This window comes from Rhododendron vialii, chromosome 3a, assembly GCF_030253575.1.
Source record: "Rhododendron vialii isolate Sample 1 chromosome 3a, ASM3025357v1".
Lineage (NCBI taxonomy): Eukaryota > Viridiplantae > Streptophyta > Magnoliopsida > Ericales > Ericaceae > Rhododendron > Rhododendron vialii.
In genome coordinates this window covers 21,305,359-21,330,661 of record NC_080559.1, presented here as the reverse complement: position 1 = coordinate 21,330,661, position 25,303 = coordinate 21,305,359, and the positions used below count along the sequence as shown (strand labels likewise).

The 25,303-nt window shown below is 40.5% G+C and overlaps 2 protein-coding genes across 3 annotated transcripts; one reads left to right on the top strand and one right to left on the bottom strand.

The window, feature by feature from the left end:
- Nucleotides 1–520: 520 nt before the first annotated feature.
- On the bottom strand, nucleotides 521–12,054 carry LOC131320409 (telomere repeat-binding protein 4). 2 transcript variants are annotated; one of them, XM_058351111.1, is made up of 10 exons: nucleotides 11,768–12,054; nucleotides 10,488–10,614; nucleotides 9,546–10,383; nucleotides 9,222–9,425; nucleotides 9,073–9,135; nucleotides 8,859–8,938; nucleotides 7,982–8,223; nucleotides 1,860–2,177; nucleotides 1,644–1,707; nucleotides 521–1,001 (listed from the first exon to the last, which is right to left on the bottom strand). In XM_058351111.1, exons 2-10 carry the CDS (start codon nucleotides 10,566–10,568, stop codon nucleotides 810–812), a joined length of 2,082 nt encoding a protein of 693 aa, XP_058207094.1. In that variant the 5' UTR covers nucleotides 10,569–10,614; nucleotides 11,768–12,054; the 3' UTR covers nucleotides 521–809. The 2 variants fall into 2 exon arrangements, with proteins under 2 accessions (XP_058207094.1, XP_058207095.1); XM_058351112.1 differs by having other exon boundaries at nucleotides 9,234–9,425.
- An 11,064-nt stretch (nucleotides 12,055–23,118) lies between these two features.
- LOC131321203 (uncharacterized) lies at nucleotides 23,119–23,781 on the top strand. The gene has a single exon (XM_058352207.1). The coding sequence runs from the start codon at nucleotides 23,119–23,121 to the stop codon at nucleotides 23,779–23,781; it is 663 nt and encodes a 220-aa protein (XP_058208190.1).
- The last annotated feature ends 1,522 nt before the right edge of the window (nucleotides 23,782–25,303 follow it).

The window sequence follows — 25,303 nt, the reverse complement described above, 5'->3', positions numbered from 1 at the left end:
ATGCACTTTTGACATGTGGATACAGTATTATACACTGAGCCTCATGCGTGATACCTCACATAAAGTGCCTGGCTGCTACTTTATCATAATAACTATCAATCTTTTTTTTTCTTTTTCCTTTGATCTGATCATAACTACCCATCATTGGGGCAAATATTATGTTAGAGTAGTATATAACACTCGGAGCATGAATACACAAGATGAGGACACAGCTGTAATCAAATAGGAAAGGATTGATTGCAAAGCAATGGCCATCCCATCCATAATCCATAATCCATATACATTTTGCTAAGTTGACTTTCTTCAATTTCATAACAACACACCCCACCACCCCCCCCCCCCCCCCCCCAACAAAAAAAAAAAAAAACTGCTCAAGAAAAATAATAATAATAATAATAATAATAATAATAATAATAATAATGACAAACTCTATCTGTTTGCATCATGCTAAAACAAAAGTGTACATGGAGTAAAACACAAAAAGAATCACCAATAGAAAACAACAATTAGCCCAGTAAGATAAAAGAAGAAATTTTCCAATTAATCAAGGATTCTATAAACAAGATCAACAATGTAATGATTGTCGTTTCAACATACGTAAAGGAATGGAACCTCAACCAAATCAAAGCGCCTAACATTGGATTAGAATGCTTATATTTTGTCAAATAATTTACAAGCACCAGCGCCTCCACACGTCCTGGTGATAAATCAATTTGAGTGAGAATATTACACATAATACACTAATGGGTTTTTGCACCCCTCACATTCCGTGCAGCAAATTTTTACAGAATATGTACTGGGTACCTCTTTCAAACTTGTCCCGCCTGGGTGTCTGAAATTTTGAGAGGTTCAGTGTGATTCTTGCCGTGTAGCTTAGATTGGTGCTGAGACCAGTAAGAATGGGCGCACAAGACTCTGTCCAAGAGATCCTGGGGCACCGGCTGCCCTCTTCTTTGCTGTGGAGCGATGCTCGCCGTGTGAACCAATGTTTTCCACTTATCCTGCATGCACCCACAAACAAAGTCATCGTATCATGATCATGACAAAGCTTACTTATGTAACTACTAAATTATCGTACAACAAATTAGTCTACCCAAAAACAACCCATGTGGTTCCTCTGCTCACACAAGGCATTAGGATTTGCATGTCCCTTTGAAAATCAATAGCCAAAATATCCAACATCCGAAAGTTCTTCTCTGTATTCATCTTTTATTCATGTACTAAAACTGATTGTGTGAAAATGAAGTGTCTACCAGCAATAATCAAAATGCATGCTCAAGCAGTTTGCAAAGGAAATTATATTAGATTGTTTTTCTTGGATGTGTAACCAATCTGTCAACCTCAAAGACACTGCTAATATCTTTACACATGGGCCATCCACACCTCTTCTACTTTCTGTCCTTTTTTTACCCTTACTAAAATATAACGCATGAAAATGATAGTGTCTATAAGAAATAATCAAAATGCACAATCAAATGGTATTCCGTATTCGTTGAATACCATATTAGTTCAATGTTTATCACTTAGACTCGCACCAATCCGTCACTCTCAAAGACACTCCCAATATTCTAGCTCAAGTTAAACTACATTCACACTGTTTCTGACTAATGACTATGGATAAAGCTAGCAAAAGGATTTTGTACCTTTAAGTCCACATAAGTACGATGATCAGCATCCTCAAAAGCACGCAGTTTAACATCGCGCCACCTGGACAATCATAGATTACTAAATCTTTATATCGTAAAGCAAACAATGAAATTCTCTTCATTTGTGAAAGAGAAAGAAAACTAGAATTCCCTACGATAGCAAGGAATGAGAAGAATAAGCATAATGAAGGAATGAGATACATATTCACACACCTTCCAGTTCCAAGTTTCTCAACTGCTTCAACCAGTGCTTCTACTTCTGAAACAGAGAAAGGTCTCCTAATCCTCCGTTGTGCAAGTTCAGAACGCCTAGTTTTCTGGTTCAACGGAACCACAGCAAGTGCCTCCACACTAATTGGAGGGATGGAAACCAAGGCTCCAGAATTTGGTGTTGTTCCATTAGTTACTTCATCTGTAGGAGAGAGAGCCAATTCATGGTTACTTTCCACATGGTTGGGCACATTAGCTGCTGGAGGAGGATCACATGAAGCATTAGCGAACTCCGTATCCAAAATGGGACTGACTGTCAACCTGAACGTGAAGCAATTTCACATCAATTACTGACTTGATGTCTTTTAAGTTGGATAAAGTAAATCGAACAAATAGAGAACTATCAAAAATTCAAATTTCTATCATAGCATATTCTTTGCCAAAATATCTCTAGAAAGTGGTGGCAGTTAAGTGATCCACTATAGGGGAAATAGGAAATAATTTTGGAGCTTTTTGATGGTGGAAGATGTAAATGGAATGTATCTTGGTGTATCATATTGTAATCAAATCGTAGCTATTTATAGCAAAGATTAGGCGTAATCATATTGTACTATTTAGGGCATAGATTAGGCGTAATCATATCGTACTATTTAGGGTATAGATTAGGCTTGATTAGACTTACCATTTGTGTATCTTCTTAAGGGTTATATATACCCGGCCTTGTAATCTTCTAACTATCAATAATACATACCAGTTTCTCCTCTCTCTGTCTCTCTCACGTATGTCTGTTATCATGGTATCAGAGCGGGAATAAGATGATCCGACCTCTGTCTCTGTTCTCTTCCATCTCTCTCTCAGTCAACATCTCTCAGAAAACCCATCTCCTTCCTCTCAAATCGACATATCAGCAGTAGTAAACCCTTCGCTCTCTCTCTGTGTCAAAGCCAGTCACATCTCTTGTAACCCAGTCATCTCCGATGAACCCAGTCCTTGTCAGCCCTCCAACAAGCGTCGCTGGACCTCCGACGACCCTCGCCGACCTCAGGCGAGCACCTTCCAACCTCTGACGAGTCTCACAGGCTTCCGACGGCTCAGATCTGAAACCCAGCAGTCTTCCGACAGCCTTCCAGCCATTTTCCGACGACCTCTGATTGTTTTCCGACGTTACCCAGCCTCGCCGGAGACTTGCAGCCCTTTGTTCTTCCTCTCTGGTGCTCTCAGCTCTGCTTATTTGGACTCTGGTATTCTGCTATTCTGCATCTGCTCTGGTATTTTGTGGTACCCTGAAATTTTTTGTGGTGCTCTGGTATTCTACATCTGCTCTAGTTCTTTGGTATTTTGCTTTTTGACTGCGTTCCTCTTTTAGCATCATGTCGGAAGATAAAATACAGGGTATTAGCGTTTGTCTGAATGGCGCTAATTATTCTTATTGGTCCACTGTTATGAAAATTTTTGTAACCAGTCAAAGTATGTGGGGACATATAACTGGTTCCATCGTGAAACCCACTGATCCCAAAGCCGCAGATTATGCAACTGCTCTAGCCAAATAGGAGAGGGAAAATGCACGTATTCTGACTTGGTTTCATAATTCCTCCGAACCAAGTATAGGCATGAACTTTTCGAAGTATGATACAGCAAAGAAAGTTTGGGATTATCTGCAAGGGATGTATCTTGAGTCCAATTTTGCTAAGGAGTATGAGCTTGAGTTGTCAATCCACCATGCCAGTCAGGGTGACCAATCTATTCAGGAGTTTTATAATGAGATGACTAGCTATTGCGATCAGTTAGCACTTATGGAACCGTCAGACTTGCAAGTTCTTGATAGCTATGTGCAGTATCGGGAGAAAAAGCGGCTTGTACAGTTTCTCTTGGCCCTTCGGATTCAGTTCGAGCCTCTTCGAGGGGCTATCTTGCATCGGTCTTCATTGCCCTCAATAGATGGTGCAGTTCATGAGCTTATTGCTGAGGAAACACGGTTCAAAGTGGCTAATCTGGCACCTCCCTCACAGTTTGTCTTTGCCACTCAGTCTGCTCCGCCTATTCAATACTCTTCACCCCTTTTGCCCACTCCGGCATCCCATCTTACTCAGATTCCGGGAACACCTAGGCCTCGCATTCCCACAGATGAGTGCAGCTTCTGTCATCAGAAGGGTCATTGGAAGTATGCTTGCCCTAAGCGCGTTCAGCGTAAAGGTCGAAATAATTCTCATTCAAGTGGCCCTTCAGTTCCTCGGTCATCACATCAGCATTATTGCCCACCTACTTCTGGTGTGGTTCCTTCTCCTCCCATGTTTGAGCAATATCAGCAGAGCAGTATAAGGCTTTCATGGAAGCCATCCAGGGGGATCCTTCCCAAGTTTCTGCCAAGTCTTCTGCCCACTCAGGTTTGCGTGGTTCAGGTGTCACAGGTATATTACCAACCACATGGATTTTTGATTCTGGTTGTTCACATCATATGACTCCTGATTCCTCTCTTCTTGGCAAATGTGTCCCTCCCATCTCTCCTATTAGTGTTGCCACCGCAAGTGGGTCTCCCATGCATGTTGTTTCCATTGGTTCCATCTAGTCGAATTCATTGTCTCTCTCTAATGTCTTTTATGTTCCTCAGTTAACATTAAGCCTTGTTTCAATTAGCCAGCTATCTGACTCTGGTTTTGATGTTGTGTTTTCTTCATTTGGTTGTGTTGCGCAGGATCGGGAGTCCAAGAAGCAGATTGGAACAGGCCGTAGAGTTGGCGACCTCTATACCTTGGAAAGCTTACGCATTCCGACCAAGTCATCTCCCACTGCTGCATCGTCTTTCTGTTTAGATCAGAAGTCGTCTCCCTTTTATCTTTGGCATTCTAGATTAGGACATTTGTCTAGTGAGCGTCTTAAACTTTTAGCTAAGTCTGGGTCTTTGGGTCAAGTTTCTATTAGTGACATTTCTGAATGTAGTGGTTGCAAACTTTCAAAAATGTCTGCATTACCATTTAATAAGAGTACTTCTGTTTCTTCATCTCCTTTTCAACTTGTTCATATAGATTTATGGGGTCCATCCCCAGTTACAACAAAAGCTTGTTCTGTTTATTATGTTTCGTTTGTTGATGATTATAGTAGGTATACATGGGTTTATTTGATGACGCGCAAGTTTGATTTCTATAAAATTTATCAAACTTTTCATGCCATGGTTCAAACCCAATTTTCTGCATCTATTAAAATCCTTCGTTCTGACTTAGGTGGGGAGTACTCTCTTTCTGAGTTTAATGCATTTTTAAACAGACATGGGACTATTCATCAATCCACTTGCACTGACACTCCTTCCCAAAATGGTAGAGCCGAAAGGAAGCACCGTCACCTTCTTAACACTGCTCAGTCTCTCTTATTGTCATCTTCAGTTCCTTCTGTTTTCTGGGGAGAAGCCGTCCTCACAGCCGCTTATCTTCTGAATCGGATGCCCACTCCCCTTCTATCTGGCAATTTCCCTTATGAGCGACTCCATGGTCAAATTCCCAACTATTCTCTCCGTGTGTTTGGTTCTACCTGTTTTGTCCTCCTCCCTAAGAAGGATCGCTCTAAGCTCAATGCCCGATGTGTCGTCTGTGTCTTCTTAGGATATGGCATTAATCAAAAGGGTTATCGGTGTTATGATCCAGTAACAAAGAAGCTATATGTATCACAGCATGTCACATTCTTAGAGCGTTTACCTTATTTCACTCTTCCTCCCAAAGCTGCTCCTGTGGCCAAAGAGGATCCGATTCATATTGATCCCTTCCCTATGGATGTGCCGCCAGAAGAATATACCTCCACGCTTGAGGTCTCTGATATTCCTGTAGATTCTTCAGCTCCACCTTCCAGCTCTTCTGCCTCCCAATCTGCTTTGGAAGCTCCTGATCCGCCTCCTCACCGGTATCCTGTTCGGGAAAATCGTCATCTACCGGTAAAATTTGGTTTTTCTCATACTTGTTTTTCCTCCTCTTATCAATCTTTTCTTTCTCGGATTCACACTTACTTTGAGCCTAGGTCTTATAAAGAAGCTTGCAATAATCCCAATTGGGTGGAAGCTATGAATGCTGAACTTACTGCTCTTGCTCAAAATCACACTTGGGAGTTGGTTCCACTACCGGAAGGTAAGAATCTTATTGGTTGCAAATGGGTGTTTAAGGTGAAAACTCATTCTGATGGCTCTTTGGAACGCTATAAAGCCCGCTTAGTTGCTAAGGGGTTTTCTCAGGAGTATGGGATTGATTATGAGGAGACCTTTGCACCTGTCGCCAAAATGACCATTGTTCGCACTTTAATATCTGTCGCTGCTGTGCATCAGTGGCCTCTTTACCAATTAGATGTGAAGAATGCGTTTCTTAATGGGTACCTTTCTGAAGAGGTTTATATGCGTCCTCCTCCTGGCTTCTCTCATCCCTCTGGTTTTGTTTGTCGCCTGAGCCGTGCTCTCTATGGCTTGAAACAATCTCCTCATGCTTGGTATGCCCGTTTTCAGGATGTCGTTCTTTAGATTGGTTTTCAGCCTAGTGCGCACGACTCTGCTCTCTTTCTTCGACGCACCTCTCACGGTCTAGTTCTTCTATTGTTATACATTGATGATATGATCATCACTGGCTCTGATTCTGCTGCTATTGATGACATGAAATGTCATCTCTTCCGTGAGTTTGAAATGAAAGACTTGGGCCTTCTTCGGTATTTTCTTGGTATTGAGGTTGCTTCTTCCCCTAAAGGATACCTTCTTGGCCAATCCAAGTATGCTACTGATATTCTCCACCGTGCTCGTCTCACTGATAACAAAACCGTTGATACTCCTCTTGAGCTCCATGCCAAGTTCTCTCCTTCTGATGGTGTTCCTCTAGAGGATCCTACTAAATATCGTGAGTTGGTGGGCTGCTTAGTTTATCTTACTGTGACTCAGCCAGACATTGCTCATGCTGTTCATATTGTGAGTCAGTATGTTTCTGCTCCTCGATCTACCCATTGGGCCGCCTTGTCACGCATTCTACGTTATGTTCGTGGTACTCTCCATCAGTGTCTTCTACTCTCTTCTACATCTACTTTGACTCTTCAAGCTTACGCTGATGCTGATTGGGCAGGCAATATTAGTGACCGCAAATCAACCTCTTGCTTTTGTGTTTTTCTAGGTGATTCCCTAATCTCCTGGAAAAGCAAAAAGCAATCTGTTGTTGCTCGATCCACTGCTGAAGCCGAATATCGTGCCATGGCTCAGGCTACCTCAGAAATTGTTTGGCTTCGCTAGCTCCTCTCGGATATGGGTGTTTCTCTCTCTTCTCCTACACCTTTATATTGTGATAATAAGAGTGCTATCCAGATAGCTCACAACTCGGTCTTCCATGAACGTACCAAGCACATTGAAATTGACTGCCATTTTGTTCGTCAGCATCTTCAGTCCGACACCATTATCTTACCCTTTGTTCCCTCCATGTTGCAGTTGGCGGACTTCTTCACGAAGACCCACACTGCAGCCCGGTTTCGCTTCCTCATTGGCAAACTCTCGATGCTCTCCGCTCTCGCATCCTGAGTTTGAGGGGGGTGTAAATGGAATGTATCTTGGTGTATCATATTGTAATCAAATCGTAGCTATTTATAGCAAAGATTAGGCGTAATCATATCGTACTATTTAGGGCATAGATTAGGCGTAATCATATCGTACTATTTAGGGCATAGATTAGGCATAATCATACCGTACTATTTAGGGCATAGATTAGGCATAATCATATCGTACTATTTAGGGCATAGATTAGGCTTGATTAGATTTACCATTTGTGTATCTTTTTAAGGGTTATATATACCCGGCCTTGTAATCTTCTAACTATCAATAATACATACCAGTTTCTACTCTCTCTGTCTCTCTCACGTATGTCTGTTATAAGAAGAATCTATGATATACAACCAAACAATTATAAACAGTGGACATCAGGTGATGAGAAAAACAAGAAAAGACAACAGATAAGAAATGTCATCAAACAAGGAATGTTGCTCTACTTTGAGCTTTTCCTGTAGTACAATAACTTTTCAAGTAGCATCTTTATCTTCAGGAGAGTCTAGAGCTATAAAAATGTTGAATCAACTATATTATCATTCTCGGGAATAAGTGCCAATATCCAGCAAACATATATTACCAGGTTAAATCTTGGTGTGTCTCACATGGCAGCAAAACTGGAGGATCTTTAGGGGACATAGGTGGAGAAGCTGTTGCAGAACTTGGTTCCAATGTAAAACCAAGCGTATCCAGGTAGTCATTATGAGAAATACCAGTTTGCAATAGAGTTCTATTATCATCTTTAACCTCTTTCCCTTGAAGTAGTACACCGATATGTAATCCACCTCGAAGAATAGCAGTCACTGCCTCCATAACTGTTCTCTACACAAAAATTACGCAGCAGTTTAATGCATAATGACACCACCCCTAATCTATGACAATGTGCAGAAACTGTCCAGATCACAATGGTTACATACATACTAGAATATAAGCAGTAATCTTATGAACGTGTGGTTTCTCCCATCCAACTCAAGGTGTAGAAAAGGATGGGAACATGGCTTAAAGTAAATTCACTCTAGCATTTTGGTCACAAATATCCTCGGCCCCTCCCCATGACATACTAAAATGGAAAATAATTAAGATTCTAAAAAAAATCAGAAGATGACAAAACCATTTGGCATATTTAATGAGAGCGCCAAACGATGGTCTCATATATTTTCTAGTTGCCAACATGGCATGAAAACCTAATGAACCAGCTAGATGTGAAGTCCGTCAAATCCCTCAAGCAGGGATATAAAATGCCAAAACAGTGACACAAATTATACTTCCCTAAATGTGAAAAAAAGAACAAATTGCAAATTGCAATCAACTTAGCATGAAAGAGCTAATGAAATAATTTGCCAAGTCTAAATCACCGGTCGTATAACAAAACAGGACAAAGTGGCACATGCAAAAAATCAGGATATTTGGTCCCTCAGACCTGATAGATAAAGAGACAGGCAGGGAAATGCATATACCTTCAGGGATCCAACGGTGGAAGTTTCTGGGACCTCAATGTAAAGATCTGGTACCTTGAAGGACTTAATGCTGAACTTCACTGAATAGAGGAAAATAGTGAATTTGAGAATACTAAGTTACGAACATCACTCCCACACACACACAGTTTTTTATTTTTCTGGTCGTCTTGTTTATTGTTTTCTTTTACATTGCAAGGGGTGTTGATTCTAGTACCTTGTGATTCCTTCGACTGCAACGATGCTTGATGAGATGCAGCTGAAGAGGATACTAAACTTGCTGCACCAAAAAATAAAAATTACTAGTTAAAGAATATGGAATACAGAAAATCTGTAAATAACCAAGACAAGTACAAAAGCAAGAACCTTTATTCAAACCTGAACCACTCTTTTCTCCTTTCATGCCTTTCTCAGGTGAATTAGAAATACTTTCACTACTTCCCTCCCCATCATATGCAAGTGCTGAGCTAGGGTTGAAAATTCTCCTCTTCTTAAATGGGCCTTCGCGTTGAATTCTTTCGCAGGTGTGAAGGATTTTCCTATTGCGGGAGACACACTTTATACACCCATCTGAAACAAAGGTAACAGATGTTTACTGGTTGTTTACTAGATGTGGGTATGTATACTCGTGCATGTGTGCAAAAAAATTTAGCCTCATTTATAAAACTAAAAGCTAAAGTATTCACTTACTGGTGTTAGAATATTCACAATCCTTCAGCATTGGAGCTCCTTTCCAGTATTTTGAGGTCAGCAACTTTCTTATTCTTCGGTGTCCAATCCGTTGGGGCCTAAAGGACCTTATCTTGGAGTTAGGAAGATTGCTCCCAACAAATTTTTCATCATCATCTCTAGTACCTACCTTTACATTGTTCCTACGCCTGGGAAAAGAAGCATTAGGAATAGAATCCCTAAATGAGGTCAACTGTACACTACTGTCAGAATTAATCAATGGATGGGTATTCACACATATTTCCATTTCATCCTTTGGATTGGAGGTACTAGCTGTAGTCAAATGTACATTATAATTACGATCCCCTTTGTCCTCTAGCTGTCTTGCAATTCCACTATCTACATAACCATCACATGATTGCCCAATATCAGAGGAGCCTCCCTCTATTTTGCAAGAGGATTTTTCCAGTGATGTCTGGTTTTCTGGGATTTCCAACTTCAAATCATGAACAACTTTTCCGGAGAAGTTAGAACTCGAAATAACAGAAGTGCTCTCCAAAACAGGATCACAAACCGCAGAAGGCAATTCTCTCAAAATGGATTCTACATGGCGTCCAGCAACAGAGACACTCTCTACGCAGCTTCCCTGATCAAGGCACTCTGATCTCAAAGCTTTAGCTCCTTCCAGTTGTTCCTGCTTAACACCACCACTGTGAAGGCTAGATGGATCTTTTCCTTCTGCGGCATTACTAGAAGCAGAACCTTCACTCTCCAACAACAACTTGCCCGCAACAGTAGCCAATAGTTCAAAAGCACAAATTTGGCTATCCTCAATGGTTCTCTTAAGCAAGTCTCTCCTCTAAACCAAGAACCAAAACATAACAAATGTTAGTGTTTTAACACAAGGTATTATCGGGAACACAAATGGATGAAATAAAGCTGAAGCATAAAGGTCATGCTTACTCTTATGGATCTGGGACCTCTAGGAATAACAGGGACCCCGTAGCCGTGAAATCCATTATTATGTTTCTTCTTCACCACCATATCTTAGACATGCCAATAAGAGCTCAGATCCACTTTAACTGTTTACCTGGAAAAAAAAAAAATTAGAATAAACCTACTGTCATGAGACACCTTTTTTTAATCCTCTCAATCACTTCATGCGCAATTGTGGTGAGACAATAAGACAACACTTAAGAAGAAACATGAAACAAAACTTATTGTGGACCATAGTCACACACACACAAAAAAAGACATAACATACAGTCACCAATGCATTGAACTTGTTAGTAGGTTCTTCCTTTATATTCCTCACTTATTCAACAAGGTATACTGAACACAAATCCAGAACATTTATAGCTGTGTTCTAGGCTTGGACGTAGAAGGATTTCTCAAGGCAAAAGGAAAGGAAAGGTAAGATATTCCCTTTCCCTCCACAAAATCTTTCATGAATCCAAGATCCAAAAGCAGCCTTAGAGAGCTTACAGATAGACAAAGAGTTCAATGGTAAAAGGGAAACAACCAAGAGTATTTGCAAACAACCATTTTCCAATTCTTTCCAAAACCCACCGAGGCATTATCGTGAGGCGAAGTAAATGACGATGAAACAAACATTTAGGGGTTACTCTACCAAAGTTCCTTAATCTTATCACTTTCAAATCCCACCTCCCTCAAGTGAGAAACATCCCTAAAAATCCATACCACCAAAGGAAGCCAGCATCTGGCTTACAACTAATCCAGAGTGAATGATCCAATTCCAAATCCAAATCCACAGCCATCTCTATAAATACCAACTCAGATCAACATACAACAAATCTAAAAGCGCAATTTGGTTCCAGCTCTTTAAAACCAAAAAGCTGTGACCTTTTAAACATGACAGATCAAGGAGTCGTCCAAATCCATAAATGAATTGCAGGTTTCGAGTTTAATTCCGATAGAAACAACACACAATAACAATTCCAATGAACTACTTAGGGAACCTGTAAAATTGGTCAAATCAAATCTGACCAGATCTCCACACAACCACGTGGAATCTCAGAAAAACACGTTCTTTCGAACGTATTCTCACAATTCAACCATAGATCAAATCAATTACCCCACGAAAACACAATTCTATTGAAATAAAACAATTCCAAAGAAAAATTCAAACCATATACCCACACGATCAACCACAACATAGAGTCTCATTATGCATACGTGATCAAAACGCATACGGAGTATATGTGCAATTTCGATCGGCTTACCTCTCCCCGAAGACGATTCGCAAGGTTGAATCCTGTAACGTATACGTGTACGAAATTCGCTTGATTTCAACGAGAAGTTCAAATTTACGTCACGCAAAACAGTTTAAAACCCTCTCTCTCTCTCTAGCAATGCTGTGGCGCTCTCTGGCTCGCTGTAGATGTGGGATCGGGGATGCGGGGGAAACGTGGGATGCGGACACGGGACATAAAAACAAAAAAGAAAAAAGAAAGACCTCTCTCTCTCTCTCTCTCTCTCTCTCTCTCTCTCACTTCTTTCGAAACAAGTTAACCCAAACAACGAACAATGGTGTATTCTTCTTAACCATAGTGCCAGTACCACACCACTTACATTGATGGTGGGTCTCACACACTACCCACTCTAATGTATATATGAGGTTCACTACTTAATGAGTGATGAATTTATATTTGTGTATGAATTTAAGTGCATCACTGGAATTATTGTCTTTCCTGCATAAACCCCACCCCACCCCACCCCAACCCAACCCAACCCAAATCCCTCGTACAATTTTGACCACGAAACCGGATGAACCAGTACAAGGGTATTTGTGTCCGGGCAATAGCAGGTTGACCCACTGAACCTCTTGGACCATATTTCTCAGAGTTTTATCTCTACCGGTATACCAAACAAGAAAATGTAATCCAAAGGGAAAAGTCAATTAGTTTATGTTACAAATATCTTAATTAAGGTATGTAAATTTACATCTAAAAGTGTCTTTGTTGAGGGTTAGGTGGGATACCTTTCATCACAGGAAAGCCTAAAACACAATTATTGTACAAAATTGGGCACTACATGTCAGTAAAGCACTGTTTTGCTGCTGGTAACATGGTAGAATGATACATTATTTTTCAATCCCCGATGAAGAGATACCACATTTACATATTGAGCATAATGTTGTGCAAATTGTTGGCTTTGTTCGTTTCTAAATTTTACTTTGTTTTAATTTTATTTTTCAATCATTACCCTATATCTTTCTCCAGAAAATTTTGATTTTCCTACTTTTATGTCTATATAGTGCAGAAAATTTTCGGTTGAACTTCAGTTATTTGAGGTTTCAACCAATAAAACCACAAGTTGGAAGTAGTTCTAAATAATTATTATCGATTTTTTTTCTCCAAAAGCAAATTTGTTAGCTCTAAACAACACCTTTCAACTCCATAAAAAAAGAAAGAAAAGAGAGAGATTAGGTTGTGTTTGGTTGAGAGTTTAGTTTAGTTTAGTTTTGGTAGTGGATGGAGAGAGAAATAGAGTAATGATTGAAGATAGGGGTAATGATTGGAGAGAGATAGAGATAGATGGGAAAGTAATAATTGAAAAAATAGGATAATGATTGGAGAAAGAAATAGGGTAATGATTGAAAACAAAACTAAAACTAAAACTAAACCACGAACCGAACAAAGCGTTACAAAATTATTTACACTGCCGGTGTAAATAAAATTTTACTCCAAATCAATTAGATTGTGCTACGTCGTCATGCACTACTAATTGACACCACTATTTGACGACATGGTGCAATTTAATTGATTTGAAGGAAACTTTTGTTGACACCGGTGGTGTATATAATTTAATCTCGAAAGAAAAACAAACCTTTCAATAGGTCATAGGTTTGAAACCTCTCGTATGCTATAAACTCTTTTGGGGATAGTTTATAAAATTTTTTTGCCTCGGCTTTAGTTGAGCCCCCGATAATGGACGACGGGATTGATTCTCTAGAATTAGTTGAGATACGAGTAAACTGACCCGAACACTTAATTTATCATATAAAAAAATAGATAGTCACTCTTTATTTCCTCCGGATTTCACTTGGGTGTCATTTGGAGTATCTTATACGTACTATATGAATATATTGCATTATATTGCTTGGACTTTGGCATTGGCGAGCTAGCTACTTCCAACAACAATGGAATCAAATCTTTGCACTCTAGCAACTAGAATATTAACCATAGCAGTCATTAACGAATTAAATATTTATAAAATATATCAGAATATCATAGGCAAAGATGATATTTAGTATAGGGAATTGATATTGACACTCTCTAAATTGATAATCACACTCCCCAAGGGAGTGCCAAAATCAATCTCTTAATTCCATATAGAGATTGATTTTGGCACTCTCCTTTTGGAGTGCGGTTATCAATTTGGAGAGTGCCAAAATCACTTCCCTTAGTATATTGTAAACAACTTGTAAATTCATAAAATAAAATTTTTAATCATGCGTAACAATTTTTTTATATTTAAATCTCTAAAAAATAAACTCATAATTAATCAATATATCTTACTTAAGGGTGTTTGACACTGATTCTGGATTATAGATATGTTCAGTAGGGATTATGAACTGATTCTGAGAGAATGGATTATCAAAACAAACTTAAGGAGACATAATCTCAAAAATAGCTCCAGGGTTACTTTTGGCTTCTTATTCTAGAATATGAAAATTTGATGACCTTTATATCTGTAACATTCTTAACTACCTACACTTATTGAACAACGTTATACACCTGTCAACCACGCTACACCATAAAAAACCATATTGTCAACGCTATATGTTTGTGGTGTCAACGCTATATATTTGTGGTGCCAACGTTTTAGTTTCACTCATAAATTTTTTCTGCTAATGTACTGAAGCTAACTTGTGGAGATAATTTTGTCTAGAGTATTTTTTTTCCTATGAAATGGAGGTAACATTGCGCCAAGAAAATGCGTTATGAAGAGCGTTTCTTATTATGTAATGGAAGAATAAGTATACTCAAAAAGATTTATAGTTTCAAAAAAATTAATGTCAAATATGTTTATATCAAGAGACATAATAGAAAGGGCATAGTGGTCAAATGATCATCCACAATCTAATAATCTCATTATACTTCCAAACACTTCGCAGATGCATAATCTATTGTTCACACTTCTACCAAACACTTTTATAGATGCTGATTATAAGCTTTTCATAATCCAAACTGTACAATCTACAATCCTATCTCTATAATCCACCAAAATAATCTGTGCCAAACACCCCCACTACATCTATTTTCACATGTGCAAACAACCAAGTATCGATCTCATTTCTCTTCTATTAGTGTGTGCCAGACAATAAGTAACATCTGGATTTGCTCTAACTCTAATTGGGGTCCTGAGAGTGATGGTGAGATTTATCGCACAAATTTTTTTGAGGTGCGTGTAAGTAGACTACACTTGAGTTATAAAAAGACATAGGAGTAACATTCGCGACTTTTAAAACAAGTGCCCTAGCAGAAAGAAGGGAAAAAAAGGGTGTCCAAATGGGTTATACAATGAGAGAGGAACTATAAATGAGTTCTCAAATACTAGTACGTTTGGAAGGACTATGAAGAAATTGGGGGTGTCATGGATTCGGCTGAAGCTAAATTGGTGCTGAGCGCGCAAAATGAAGTGGGTTAGAAAATCAACCATTTTGAGTTTAAATACCAAGATATTATTGTTCATTATTTATTCTCTTTAGACTTTACGTAGCCGAAGTCTACGTTAAATCACAATTAAAACAAATATATAATTTCATTACTCGTATTTTTCATTTGAGAGTGTTCATGTGAGGATATCTTAGGCTCTATATAGAGCAACCAGTACTGCACTCCGGTCATAGACTCATAGCCATTAATCATTGTTACTACATTAGGAAAATGACTGCAAACGTGAACGAAAACATTTATACGGTTTTTTTTTTTTTTTTGATTGATCCGCAAAAACGCCCAAAGGGCTTACATAGATATTTCATTACACAAAATCGAAAGAAGAGATAAAGGAGGATTAACACTCCAATTACAAGGAAGCAAATTACGCCTAGCTAAAGCTGCCACTTCATGAGCAGCTCTATTGGCTGTTCTTGAAACCCAACGAAAAGAAATATGTCCTTCAATAGCCATATGACGGATATCCAACACCACTGCTCTTGCTTCCCAAGGCGGCACCAGTTCTGAAACACTAAGAGCGATAGCCTTCTTGTTATCAGACTCCACTTCTACCTCTTTAAGGCCCAGAGAGAATCAATTCACAGGTTGCTCTAATGGCAAGAAGCTCCCCTCGCAGACCGGAACGTGCATACACCGGCCTTGCAAATCCATCCATAATCTCTCCTTTCCAGTTCCTTAAAACCACTGCTATAGTGCTGCTCCCATTGTTTGGACTTTGGAGGAATGGCCACATCGCAGTTAACCTAAAACTTACCAAAGTCCGGAGCCCTACATGTGGTTGACACCTCCTGATCAATAGGGTTATCCATTTGGACTGAATTTATCACTGAAAAGTTTGAGAATTCCAAAATACTATGGTTGATAGCAGCCACAGTAGCCAAAGGGTTAACCAAGGATTGACGAAAAACAAAATTATTTCTTGCTTTCCAAATGTTCCAAGCAATTAAAGCCACCCTCCCCATAAAGTCGATAGCCTCATCAAAAGTGAGAGACTCCACCATTTCTAATGCCCATTTCACAATGGAAGCATTACCACCCAAATTCCCTAGGACTTGGATATTGGAACCAAACCACACTGGTCTAACCTAAGGGCACAAAAATAAAGTGTGTTCCACCGATTCCACCTCCTTTTCACAGATAGGACACAAATTAGAAGACATGCATTTACGCTTGAGCAGATTTTCTTTGGTTGCCAAACTGTTGGTACATGCTCTCCACCAAAAGCTCTTGACCTTGTTTAGCACCTTCATCTTCCACATAACCTTCAACAAACTCTAATTCGGTTGAAAAGAAGATTCAGGTTTTTCCTTTAAAAGACTCAACACCGAATTATGGGCTATGTGGTAGCCAGATTTGACAGTATAAACTCCACTGGAATTGAAATGCCACACCAATTGATCAGGCCTATCTATCACCGGAAGAGGAATGGCCATAATAGCTTCCACCACCTCCTGTGGAGCCACACTTTCCAGCTTTAGCCTGTCCCATTGGTTATGATTGCAATTAGGTCTGTCAATGGGCCGGATCCGATCCGGATCTGACAAATCCAAATCCAATAAGACTCGAATTCAATCCAAATTCGATAAGACTCGAATCCGATAGTGGTAATCCAAATCCGAAAAATTCGGATCCGATCTGCAAAAATTTTAGCAAAAAAAAATATTTTTTTCAAAAAAAATTATTTTCCAAAGAAAAAAATTGAAATAAAAATACAACTTCTTAAACATTTTTTGTTCAAAATAAAAAATTTACAGTTTTTTTTAAAAGTAAAAGAAATTAAAAAAATAAAATTTCGGATCGGATTGATAACAGATTTAATTCGATCCGAATCCGATCAGTATTTGGATTACCGGATTCAGATTATCGGATTGACGTTATCGGATTTGGATTGAATTTTTCGGATCGGATCAGGATCAGATCCGGTCCATTGACAGGCCTAATTGCAATTATGCAGGGTACTTAGTTACTACTGGAGTCCTTATTTGAAGGTACTGAAAATAAGGTGGGAAGGTTTTTGCCAAAGCATAAAATTGATAGAATGAACAACGAGGTAATGCAAAAAAAAAAAGGCATAAATATGCGAATGCAATATGGATATTGTGGTGAAAAAAGGTCTCATAAACGTAGTTTAACATACATATATATAATTGAGAGCTTCGACTTACTCTCTCTACAATGAGACCTTTGCCCTAAGTGGCTCCGCCACCCTCTTTCTATTCTTTCTCCTCCTTCTGCCTCTGATCTTTCTCTCCTAAACCTCCCTTCCCACCCTTTCCCCCCCTCTTTCTCCTCCATTCACACCTTCTATCTCCCTGAATACCAACCCCCTTCTTTGCTCCTATCCTACTTGACTTTCACCTTTCCCAATCTCCTTACCTTTCTCCTCCCCCTTTTTGTTCGTCCCCTCTCTCTCCGTTACCTCGGATGGCGGAGTTCGAATTTTTGGACCTAGAAGAAGGGTCCGGAGAAACAGGGGTGACAAACAGCTTATGTCTAATGGGCAAGATTATCCAGGCCAAAGTTCTTAATGCTTCAATCGTTACCAACATCCTCACAGCTGCTTGGAAAGTCAGATCCCCTTTTCATGTAAGTGATTGGAACAACAATGTTTTTCTCTTTCGATTCGAGGATATAGAGGATAAACGTATGGTTTTGCTTGAGGGCCCCTGGTCTGTAATGAATAGCCTCATGATCCTGCAGCCACTCGAGGAAGGTATGGTGGCCTCTCAACTTCAGTTTTCAGTTTGCCCTTTCTGGGTTCAGATCCATGGGCTGCCGGTGGAAAAGATGTCTAGGGCTAATGCTGAAATCATTGGTAGGCATTTTGGAAGATTATTAGCCCTAGAAACATCCCCAAATAATATGCTTCTAGCTTGAAGCTTTCTCCGCGTAAGAGTTGAAGTTGACATCTCTCAACCTCTACCCAAAGGTTTCTGGTTGAAAGGAAAAACGGGATTAGACCTATGGATCTCGTACAAATACGAGAAGTTACCAAATTATTGTTATGCTTGTGGAAGACTTGGTCACGACAATAGGACATGCCATTTCTTGTCAAGGAATGAAGAAAGCCAGTCAGGATATGGCCCTGAGCTGAGGACGGGGAGGGCTCGGAAAGGTGCCACGCCGATCGAAGAAATCCGCCATGAGGTGAATAAAGCAGAGAGAGGGGTGGAGAGCCTCCTTGCATGGCGGCCGGAGAAACAGAGGAACGATAATCCATGTGTGGAGGCTACACCTGGGGAACGCGTGGGAAGTCCCATTACACGCCAAATCCAGCTAACGGGTGTGGGCGGGGAGGTACCACGACCCAAAAGCCGTACTAGAAGTAATATCATCCTGGGGACAGGTGTAAGCAATCCAGAAGGGACAGCTATTTATTCTCATCCTATACTGTTGAGTAGCGCGCAAGGTAATTTTGAATCCACATCTGTAGATTCCCTTATTCCTTTTGAGGCTAGTGGGCTGGGTCCGAATGGCAACCCAACTTTTATTTGTCAAGAGCCCAGTGCTAACCAAAGCCCAAACTTCTCTCAACCCACCGAATCGGCCACTCCCTATATTGTAACGGAACCACCTGATAGCCCAAGAGCTTTAAAGCCCAATCTGAGCCCTATCTCCACCCATACTAGCCCACCCCACCTTGTCTCCAAAGACATAACCCTCTCTTCACCCCTCCCACCCTCAATCCTGATTGAACTAAAGCAACCACCCTCTCTTAAATCTCACGATATTGCCCTATCCTCTGTCTTTAAATCCCTTGCCATCAAAAGGAAAGCTCAAGAGGATTTACTCAATGGCAATAACTCAAAAATTCTTCGCCTCTATTCCCCCAACCCTAACCTCACTATTGCCCCTTCTCCTCCCAATAGACCCAATAGAAAAATTCATAACAGTACCCGTGCCTCTACAACTTCGAAAAAGGGGGTTAAGTTTATGCTTGGTTCACCAATGCTCGATAGTGATCTGGTTGAGGTACAAGTTCAGCAATACGAAGAGAATTCTGGTTGTTCTCAAGCTCTGGTTCCTATGTCCACAGACCAGAAGGAAGAAAGTTTACAGTTAAACGGAGAGGGGCTTGTGGTTGGCTCGAAACAGTCACATTTTTTATGTTGATCCTAACCTGGAATTGTCAGGGAATTGGGTGTATCTTGACAACCTAGGCTTTAAGTGATTTGATATCCAAAAATTGCCCCTTCATCGTTTTCTTGATGGAGACGAAGAACAATAATGTCAAACTGGAGACCATCCGTCATAGTTTAAAGTTTGATAGTAGTAGCTATGTTGATCTTGAGGGTTTATCGGGAGGCCTGGCCCTGTGGTGGAATAATGACTTGGAAGTTAAGGTGGGGTTTGCTAGCAGGAATCTTGTGCATGTGATTATTACTGACAAGGCTATCCCTTCTTGTTGGGTTACCACTTTCGTATATGGTTGCCCTACAAGGTCGGGAAAAGAATTGGTTTGGGATAATATTAAGAGGATTGCCCAATCGGAAGTATTACCATGGCTCTGTATGGGGGACTTCAACCAGGTGGCTCGAATAAAGGATAAGATTGGAGGTAACCTACCCAGTCAGAACTCGTTGGCCTCATTCCATGATATGTTGAGAGAATGTAGGTTGATAGACCTTGAGTTCAAGGGGCCAAAATTCACTTGGAGAAATAACAGGAGTGGAGATGGTTTCATAATGGAGCGTATTGATTTGGCTTTTGCAAATTCCAAATGGAGAGAACTTCATGAACAAGCTATGGTTTTTGTAGAAGCAGCAGTTGGTTCAGATCACAACCCCCTAATCTTAAATACCTCTGTTTCCTTACACAAAGTAAGGAAGCCTTTCAAGTTTGAATCTTTCTGGATTACTGATGAGGAGTGCAAAGAAGTGGTTACAGGAGCTTGGAACCAAGAAGGTGATGAGGCATTGATAAAGTCTGTGTGTAAGAAGCTCCATGGTTGTAAGGAAAAACTTAAGGAATGGAACTTCAAGAAATTTGGGAATCTGAAATTAAAGATTGTTGCCACAAGGACCAACTGCTGGAAATCCAAAAGCACCTTGAAAATGGCTTCCACCCTGATTTGATGGTGATGGAAAAAGAATTGATAGGTAAATTGGAAGACCTGTGGCAGAAAAATGCTATGTACTGGCATCAGCGATCTAGAATCAAATGGCTTCAAATGGGGGATAGGAACTCTTGCTTTTTCCATCTCTCCACTATTCAAAGATGCCAGCGAAATCAAATTATGAGGCTGAAAGATAGGAATGGGGATTGGAAGACTGAACACAAGGAAATTGTTGAGGTGATTAAGGTGCACTTCCAGGATTTGTATAAGGCCCCCCCCTAGCAGAAACTTTGATGACATGCTTAGCCTTATCGACCCAATCATCTCCCCATAGTGTAATGATCAACTGTGCAGAGAAGTTACAAGAGAGGAGGTCCAGCTGGCAGCCTATCAACTTGGGCCTTTGAAAGCCCCTGGGTCTGACGGTTTTCCAGGATTGTTTTATCAGTCCTATTGGGATATTGTGGGGGAGGATGTCTTTGGTGCTATTTAAAATTTTTTTCAAGAGGGAACACTTCTCAAGGAGGTGAATCAAACTAACGTCACTCTTATCCCCAAGGTGCCTAATCCTGAAGGTATGAATCACCTCCGCCCTATTAGCCTTTGTCACTTTATTTACAAGATTATTTCAAAAGTACTCACTAATAGGCTTCAACCTTTTATTGGCGATATTATATCGAAGCACCAATTGGCTTTTATTCCTGGAAAACAAATCCAAGATAATATTATTATTGCCCATGAGGTGTTTCACTTTATCAAGCACAAGAAACAAGGCTCAAGAGCTTCTATGGCTATCAAGCTGGACCTTAACAAAGCTTATGATCGTGTTTGTTGGGATTTTCTATTCAAAGTAATGGAGAAAATGGGATTCAATGACAGATGGATCAATTGGGTGAAACAATTTGTGTTACTCAATCATGGCCAATGGAAAACATGTATGTTCAGTGAATCCAGGAAGAGGTCTTCGCCAGGGGGACCCATTATCCCCATATCTTTTCTTGATAGTGGCAGATGTTTTCTCTACTCTTTTACAAAAGGCTGTGTTGAACAAATCTATTGGGGGAATTCGGATAAGAAAGAGGTGCCCTACTCTTTCACACTTGTTTTTCGCTGATGATTCCCTTGTGTTCTTAGAAGTGGTGCCCCAATACTGCTCAAACTTTATGCAGTTGATATCGTGCTATAGTGAGGCATCTGGATTGTCCCTTAATGTGCAGAAGTCAAGTTTGTCTTTCTCTCCTAACACAAGGGAGAGTATCAAAGAAGAAGTGAAAAGTATTATGGGAATGAAGGAAATGGAAAGGGATGCCAAGTATCTTGGGCTTCCCTTGTTCTGGGGAAAGTCCAAAAGAGAATATGTTAGTGTCAGCTACTTACGAGACAAGATCATGAGAAAAGTTCAGGGTTGGAGTAATAAGGAATTGAATCAGTCTGGAAAGGATGTTCTTATTAAGTCTGTGCTTCAACCAATTTCGATGTATACCTTCATGTGTTTCAAAGTTCCAAGCTCTATTTGTGCCTGTTTGCATTCAGTGATAAGTAAAGTCTAGTGGGGGAAAGGGGATAGTGTAGTAGGCCGAACATGTCTGCTCGCACTAGGCGGTCGTGGCCAAACCCAGATCCAGGTTCGGCCACAGGCCGAAGCCTGTAAGTTAACCGACGACAAGCCTGCCTTGCGCTTAGCAGCGGAAGGGTGTCACTCAGGCTCGGCCACCTTTAGGAAGATAGCTTTATCTGGAAACTCCCCATCCGAGCCTCACGTCAGACTCGGTCGAATGTGGAGCCCGGCCGCCGGCTGAATCACGTGCTCTCTCACGTGCTAAAACGGTTACGCCTACAGATAATCATGGGTGCACATGGGCGTGCCAGCTCACGCCTGAAACGGTTACCAGATCTATTTAGTGATGTCACTCAGTTCGTGCAAGGCGCATGCCCATCCTTAGAGAGCAAGCTAAGGAGACTCTATAAATACTGGAGGAATGATCCTAAAAAAGTACACTCTAGACACTGTTGAATACCAAAAACCCTAGTCTCTTACTTTATTCTCTGCAGATTCTCATCCTCTCGCCTGAGGGCCTTGCCAAGCAACCCCGGCCAGGTCTTAGTCGTGCGTTCACTGTGCAGGTTAAAGCGAGAAGGTTAAACAACCTATAGACCAGCAAAGGAAGGACTTGAATCGAGGATCATGGGCCACATAGATAGAGCCAAACACATTCACTGAGGAACGTGGCATAAACTGACAAACCAAAAAGGGATGGGTGGTTTGGGTTTCAAGAATTTTGAATCCTTTAATATTGCACTCTTGGCGAAACAGTTTTGGCGGTTGGTTTCTAATCCTAATTCACTTTGGGCAAGGATCCTTAAAAGCCTTTCCTTCCCCAACAAAAATTGTATGGAAGCTGTGAAAGGGGCTGCACCTTCATGGATTTGGTCCAGTCTTCTAGAAGGGAGGGATTTGCTTAAAAAAGGGCTTAAATGGAATGTGGGGAATGGAGACTTGATTGATTTTTGGAATGATCAATGGGTTCCTGATATTCCTGGTGGCAAGGTGACTCCAATACAAATCGGTCAGCAAGTACCAATAAAGGTTATGGATTTTATCAAACAGCCATCCAAAGAATGGGACAAGGAGAAACTCATGAGTTGTATACCAGAAGAACAGGTCCAAGCTGTGTGTAGAATCCTAGTTAGTCTCTCAAGCTCCCCGGATAAACTCATTTGGCGTCACACTAACTGTGGGGAGTATACTGTGAAGTCAGGGTATTTTCAAAGAAAGAAGAGTGTTACTGAGGTGGCTTCTAATAGGGCCTCTGGTTCGTTTATCCCATAAAAAACAATGTGGACAAGCTTATGGAATTCTCTAATAGCCCCCAAGATTCGATTGTTCATGTGGAAAGCTGCTTGCAATTGGTTAGCCTGCAAAGCCAATTTATTCCGTAGGAAATGTGCCCCTAATCCTATGTGCCCAATTTGTGCAAGTGCTAGTGAGACGATTGAACATATGTTGTTCCACTGTCCATGGGTTAAAGCTATGTGGTTTGGTAGTGGCAAAGCCTTCTGGGTGCTCCAAAAGGATATTGTAGCGGTGGACAAATGGCTAGAAGATTTGCTGTGTGGGTGCCTTTCAAAAGAATCTGAAAGAGAAGATGTGGGGTTGATCTTTCAAATTTGTTGGGCAATTTGGAAGGACAGGAATAGGTGTGTCTTCAATGACAAGAACCCAAGGCCAGAAGTGGTGATTGAGCAGGCACGAGGAGCAAATGTGGACTACTTGCAAACTGTTTGCGATAAAATGCAGATGGATTCTACTATACGATCACGGGTGGAAAGGTGGTCCCTGCCTCCTCCATCAGTCTTGAAAATTAATTGTGATGGAGTGTTTAAATCTTCTTGCAGCCTTGCTGCCTTTGGCATAATTGCTAGAGATAGTGGTGGATCAGCTCACGATTGGCGGTCTGGCAGAGTTATGGTATCCTCGGCTTTGATGATTGAAGCTTGAGCCCTAAGAATTGCCTGCTGTATGGCAAAGGAACAGAACATCCCTGAGGTGATCTTTGAATCTGATTGCAAGACTCTTATCAACTGCTTCAACAAAGTCAAAGTAAAGTGCCCATGGAAGATCGCCACTGTTGTAGCAGACATCAAAAGTTGGGCTAAATCAAGGAATTGGTCGTTTAGCTGGCATAGTCATGCCTCGAACAAGGCTACTCACTGGATTGCGTCGCGGTACATAGATAGGAAGATTTTGTTTCATACGGGTTGTATTCCGCCCAAATTACATTCTATCTTGTACTTTGACTTAGGCTGAGTTTTAAATATAAGTGACATATTCAAAAAAAAAAAACTTAGTTTAACATTGGACTATATTAAACTTGACAAGTATCAACTCACCTGAGGAGCAAGTAGACATTTAAAGAAAAAAAAAAAAACTTGGTATCTACTCCTATTAAATAAAGATATTAGAATTCATAAGAACAATTAAGTTTGTAGGAATCTTGAAAGGGGTAGATATCAGGTCCCCGTTGGATTGAAAATAATATTTCTTTTCTTTGATAGAAAAGCGTTGAATGGATCCTGCTAGCATTTTAAATACTTTTCCTTTCTTTTTTTTGGTCCAGTTTTGTTTCTATTCAATTTTGATTGGTAAGTTTAGATGATAGGCGATAAATCTCTGTAAATAATTAACATTTGAATCAACTCCGGACAAAATAATTCTCACTAGAGTCGCATCCAATAAGATCCAAGAACTCATATGGAACGAGGTGCATGCATGGTTGAGGAAGATCAAAGCCAGCCTTAGTTTCTCTTATGCAACTCTTCCCAACTGATTGATTGAAGAATTGCAGCATTCCTTTCTTTTGCACGTCTGCCTATGTTCCAATACATTTTCGTTTTGGTTATCTTGGTGCAATAACAGGTTTGCGATAAACTGAATTCCATTAGCAGGACCATTACAAGTACTAATTTTTTTGTGGAAGAGTGATTCGGAGGATAGGGGAATTAATTTGTTGGACAGCTTGGGACAATGTATCTGTTGGGCAACTAGGGGAATCAATCTATCTGCCGAGCAAGAAAAAGAAGTGAAGCTTGGGACAATCTATCTAAACCTAAATCTGATGGGGCCTTTGGTTTCCGCAATTGTAGGAGGCCCTTCTTAATTTGCTTGTCAATGATGGAATTGAAGCTACTGATGAATCCACACTCAGCAAAATTTCTCAAGGGTATTTATTTTCTGGGATTATCTCCTCCCACTGCAACAAGGAGAAGGAATGCTGACTTCATGGGGTTGGTCAAACTTGTTAATAGGAAAGGGTTCTTCTCTCAAGTCTCAAGAGAGCTGAGATGGCAGATTCATGATGGTTTCAACACTGACTTTTGGATGGATAAATGGGTCCCCTCCCTCCCTCCCCTCGCTCCCTAACTTCTCTTTGGTGTCTCAAAAGCCTCCAAATTGCAAGGGTGGCAAATGATTTGGATAATGCTATAGGGCAATGGAATATTTCCCTCCTAAAACACGTGTC